General features: G+C 42.5%; 1 protein-coding gene across 1 annotated transcript in view; it reads right to left on the reverse strand.

Annotated features, from left to right (window-relative positions):
- The window catches only part of LOC138030863 (uncharacterized), a 9,024-nt gene extending 8,130 nt beyond the window's left edge, over window positions 1-894 (reverse strand). Inside the window, exon 1 of the mRNA XM_068878725.1 lies at window positions 1-894. This exon is cut by the window's left edge and continues 113 nt beyond it. Within this exon, the coding sequence (XP_068734826.1) occupies window positions 1-315 (315 nt within the window). The 5' untranslated portion in view covers window positions 316-894.
- Between the last annotated feature and the right edge of the window lie 4,106 nt (window positions 895-5,000).

Here is a 5,000-nt window from a genome sequence, read left to right on the forward strand (position 1 = left end):
GTACATACTTAAGCTGTTGTTAAGCTCGCCTATCTTGTGGATCACAAAACTTGGTTGCGCGATTAAACCTACGGTCAAATCACTGAGCGCTAGGCAGGACAGCAAAACGTTGGAGGGGGTGTGAAGCTCCCGCGTTTTCCAAACCACAAGGATCACCACGGCGTTTCCAGTGATAGCAGTGATGGATGAAATACCGTTGAGAATCGATGTTAGTATGTACGCAGTAAAAAGATACTCTGTAAACTGAGTATTTGTTTCCAAGGTGGAACACTGAAAATTGATCGCGCTACTATTTAGAACGTTGCTGTTCGACATTGTAATTAAAACGACCAAATTTGTTTGCTCTCCACACTTTTATTTCAACATTAGTAACCTCTCTAATACCAGAGGTAAACCGGATATTTAAAGGAAAAAAAACAGGTGTTCTCGCTAATAACATATTTAGGTTTATAACCCGCGATCTCAAGCAATATGACTTCGCACAACCAATTACCAAAATATAATGAAAGTGATAGTGGCTTTTGAGTGAAAGTAGTGTTGTTTGAACGAAGATTTAATCTGACTTTCATATTTTTTACTTAAAAGCGCGAAATTGACCAAAACAAATGAAACTTCTTGTATTGTTTTATCTATTTTTTAATCTGAAGTCTAAATCGGTTATCCGTTTACTTGAATGCTTTTTTCTTTGCTGTGGACGTTATGTTTCACTGACATTTGATATCGTGCATCGATCTCCCGCCAAGTGAAACTGGCGCTTGAAAGGTTTGTGTGTCTCGATCTCCGTTTTTAATTAAAGACAACTTATTTGGTACGAGTAGCTTTTAATTATTTTACCCATCTTTTATCTTTGTGCTATATCTTTAATTTTCATGATAAAAAGCCGCCATTTCTGGGGCGTTTGACGAAGTGTATACATGTATCAGTGCATGTAACGCAGTATCTCTAATTCTAGAGTTGGGGCTTATTATTTTTATTTAATTTGAGCCTACCACAGTTGTGTGGTATACACCTTATTCCAAAATGGCCACCATGTTGAAATTCTTTTGTTTGCTTGCAAATTAGCCCTTGTTGTGTGGAAATTAGCCCTTGTTTATGTGCCTCATGGCCCTGGCGCTCAACAAGTGGACCAAGCGCATGCCCTAAAATTTTGGCTAATGCCAGCCTAAACTTTCTTATAAAATAAAAATGTATCGCACATGTTTTTGTGTATAACAAGGATTTCCGTATATTTTCAAAAGCTATTACGCGATAGGAGAAATAAGCTGGTGTCTTTTATCATATGCAAACAATGTTCCACTTTTCACCAAAAAGGGCACTTAATGTTGCGTTGGTAAAGTGCTTGTAATATCACATAGCCATTTGTTTTCCTGGTAAATTCATTCTTTTATTGTATTATTAGTATTATGATTTTACATTTTCACGAAAATTAATCTCCATCGATTTCATAGTTGGAAGAACTCATGTCGTGTTTTAAGGTTTTTATTGCCGCTTCAAGCATGGATCGTAAAAAGACTTTTTACGATCGATGCTTCACCTTGAAAACGGGCATGAGGCAAGCATAAACACAAGCTCAAAGATCAAAATTTTTCCTTTTCCTTGTGCTTGCGCATATGCTTGCGTTCGCTTGCGTTGTGTGGAAAACGGGACGTAACGCAAGCTGAACGCAAGATGTCATGTTCGTCCAACGAAGAAGAACCCGTTCCAAATTCCACTCGCAGCCGAAGCGTTTAAGTTTTCAGTTGACACGAATCTCTTGTGCTTGTATTCATCCTTGAGCTTGTTCTTGCGTCGTTAGTGAAAACCAGGCTCTACACTTTTTGTTTGACTTCCTCCTCAACCCCCATTTGTTGAAAATGTTAAGCAGTTTTTCTGCTGCTAATTCACGAAAAAAAAAAAAAGAAGAAGAAAATCCCACACTATCCTTCTCGAAAATTGCAACCACGCTACTTTGGCAACTGTGCACCTAATTTTAACAATAGCTTTATGTGACTGCTTAAATTGCTGTAGCATCTAAGCTGTGAAACAATGTAAAAAATATATAAATAAACACTGAACTTGTATATGTAGAAGAGCCGGTTTTACCTTCGCGAAACGGCGAGCAAAACAATCAAATCTACAAACATTTTAACCATGTGCTTTTTTTTCGTTTTATTTTCTGACCACAAGGGCCTATGGGGGAATTACACCCGTTTGGGGTCTGGGAGCTAACTATCACACTCTCCCTCCTTAAAAAAACGGATTCATCAACATTTGAACCTCTGTTTACAACATGCTGATTGTCTCACTTGACTGGCATACGTAGGTCTACATCGGTGGGTTGCGCAGGTCCACAGTGTCCTTTATGCGACTAGTTTCAATATTTTTACTCGGCGGTAACGGTTAATGCCTCTTGGTTTTGAAAGAATAGATCCTTAAGAGCCTAGTGCTCATTTGTTAATATAAAACATGTTCACTTGGTCAAGTCTTTTTTTTTTAAGTGTAAAACAAACATATTAGTCATATCCTTGTACTCCTGGTGCGCACCTCGTCAAGGTGTATTTAAGCACAGAAATAATACATGGGTTGGATGGGTAGTCCATACTGCGGCCAATGACATGACGGTAGATATGGAGGGGTCAACCCGAAGGATACAGGAGCTGGGTATGTTGACCCTGAAACAGAATGTATGTTAGTAGTTACGGCAGGGTAGTACACGGGCTGGCCTAGAACATCGTATGTCAGACGGACAGGGTCTCTCGAAGCCTTTGTGGACGTCGTTCCTCAGACTCATTGGTTTCCAGGACGCTGGATTGCTCTGACTCATTGGCTGCCTCAAACGTCACATGGACACTCTAGGTTGGTGCATCATCATTAGGTGGCTCTGGGACATCCTCCTGTTCACAGTGATAGTTGTTGCCAATAACTGGAGAGTCTTGGTTGACCCGCAATTCTTCGGAAGGGTGCGCACTATTACCGGGCCGGACACACGGTTGCAGTTGACTTGGTACAAGTGATGGGATACCGGTATCTTCATTGCTGTTGTCTTCGTTTTGGCTAGCCGTGAACGAGTCTTGGGCAAACTGCTTGTCCTTTGGCACATGCATCCGCTTACGTTGTCTACGACCACTTCGGGAGGTTTGAGAAACTGGTAGATTGGATTCGCCCACAGGTAGGTAAGTACATGGTAGCAGTAAGTTGCGGTGTAGTACTCTGGATGGCTTGGCTCCCGATTCTGGTCGGACTTCGTAGACTGGCATGCCATTGCCCTTTTGCTCCACAACTATGTGCACCTCGTTTTCCCAGTATGACCTCAGTTTTCCTGGTCCGCCTCGCTCACTCAGGTTTCGAACAAGCACTCTGTCTCCAGGCATAAGCACGATGTGTCGTACCTTCTTGTCATACTGTTTCTTTCCCCGCTGAGCATTCCGCTGGGCAGTTTCTGAAGCTATCTTGTAAGCTTCTGACATAGCATTTCGCCACTTTCTAACATATTCTGGGTAGGAACTGAATCCAGTGGGTGGTTTAAGGTTAAACATCAAGTCAACAGGGAGACGCGGGGGTCTGCCAAATAGAAGGAAAAATGGGGCGTAACCTGTCGAGTCATTCTTCGTGCAATTATATGCATGTACCACTTTGTTCAGGTGATCACGCCACCTTGACTTGTGTTTTTCTGGCAGAGTCCGGAGCATTGAAAGTAATGTCCTGTTGAAGCGTTCAACCTGACCATTCCCCTGGGGTTGGTACGGCGTAGTTCTTGAATGACGAGTTCCAAGAAGTTTATTCAGATTGTAAAACAGTTTGTTCTCAAATTCACCGCCTTGATCATGGTGGATTGTTTCAGGGACTCCAAAACGCAAGATGAAATCGTTGTATACCCTCTCTGCTGCGGTCTTTGCAGACTTATCTTTGGTTGCGTAAACTTGAGCATACCGGGTGAAGTGATCCATCACTACCAAGATGTACTGATAGCCTCCTGCGCTTGCTTCAACATGGAGGAAATCCAGTGAGACCATTTGAAAGGGCGCTGTGGTGACAATTGGGTTAAGTGGCTCTCGCTGCTTGATCACAGGTGGTTTTTGTTTGATGCATCTGCATACTTTGGTAACAAAGTGTGTGATATCATTTTTCATGTGTGGCCAGTAAAATTTTGCTTTTGTCAAATCAAACACTCTTTCAGCACCCAAGTGGCCCATGTCCTCATGGACTTCTTTAAGAATAATCCTACGAAGTTTCCGGGGTAATACAACCTGTTCGTTTGTGCTTGTTTTACGGTACAATATATTGTCGTTTCCTATGATCAGTTTGTTCCACTCGAACAGCAGCCGCTGTACGTCCCTGGATTCAGCTTTACTTTCTCTGACTGAAGGTCTCTTCCCTGACTGTATGAAGTGCATAACCCTGCTAATCACTGGATCTAATTCTTGCGCTTGCTTAAGGTCAATTTGCTGGTCTGTTGTAATAATGTTGTCATCGTCTAGGGCTGTAATCGAATCAGTTAAAGCTGTTAGCCACGGAAAGTCACCTCGACTTTGAAACTGCACGGAACAGATAGTTGCCTGTACGACCTCTAAGCTGCTTCTTTCACTGCACGTGGCCATGTAATCTTCAATGTTCAGAGGCATTCGTGACAGCGTGTCAGCATCACTATTGGACTTGCCTGGACGGTATTTCACTTGGAACCTGAAATCTGCTAGTTCGCCAACCCAGCGTAAGCTGGTCGCATTCAGCTTTGCGGAAGTCAGTATATATGTCAGCGGATTGTTATCGGTATACACTGTGAATTCGGGTGCATAATATAGATAATCCCGGAATTGGTCCGACACTGCCCATTTCAAGACCAGAAATTCGAGTTTTCCGGCATGAAGGTTATAGTTCTTCTCTGCGGGTGTAAGAGTGCGGGACGCATATGCGATGACTCTGGTTTTCCCATCCTGTCGCTGATAGAGGACCGCACCAAGGCCATCATTACATGCATCCGTGTGAACAATAAATGGTTTTTCATAATCTGGATAGGCCATAAT

This window comes from Montipora capricornis, chromosome 13, assembly GCF_036669925.1.
Source record: "Montipora capricornis isolate CH-2021 chromosome 13, ASM3666992v2, whole genome shotgun sequence".
NCBI lineage: Eukaryota > Metazoa > Cnidaria > Anthozoa > Scleractinia > Acroporidae > Montipora > Montipora capricornis.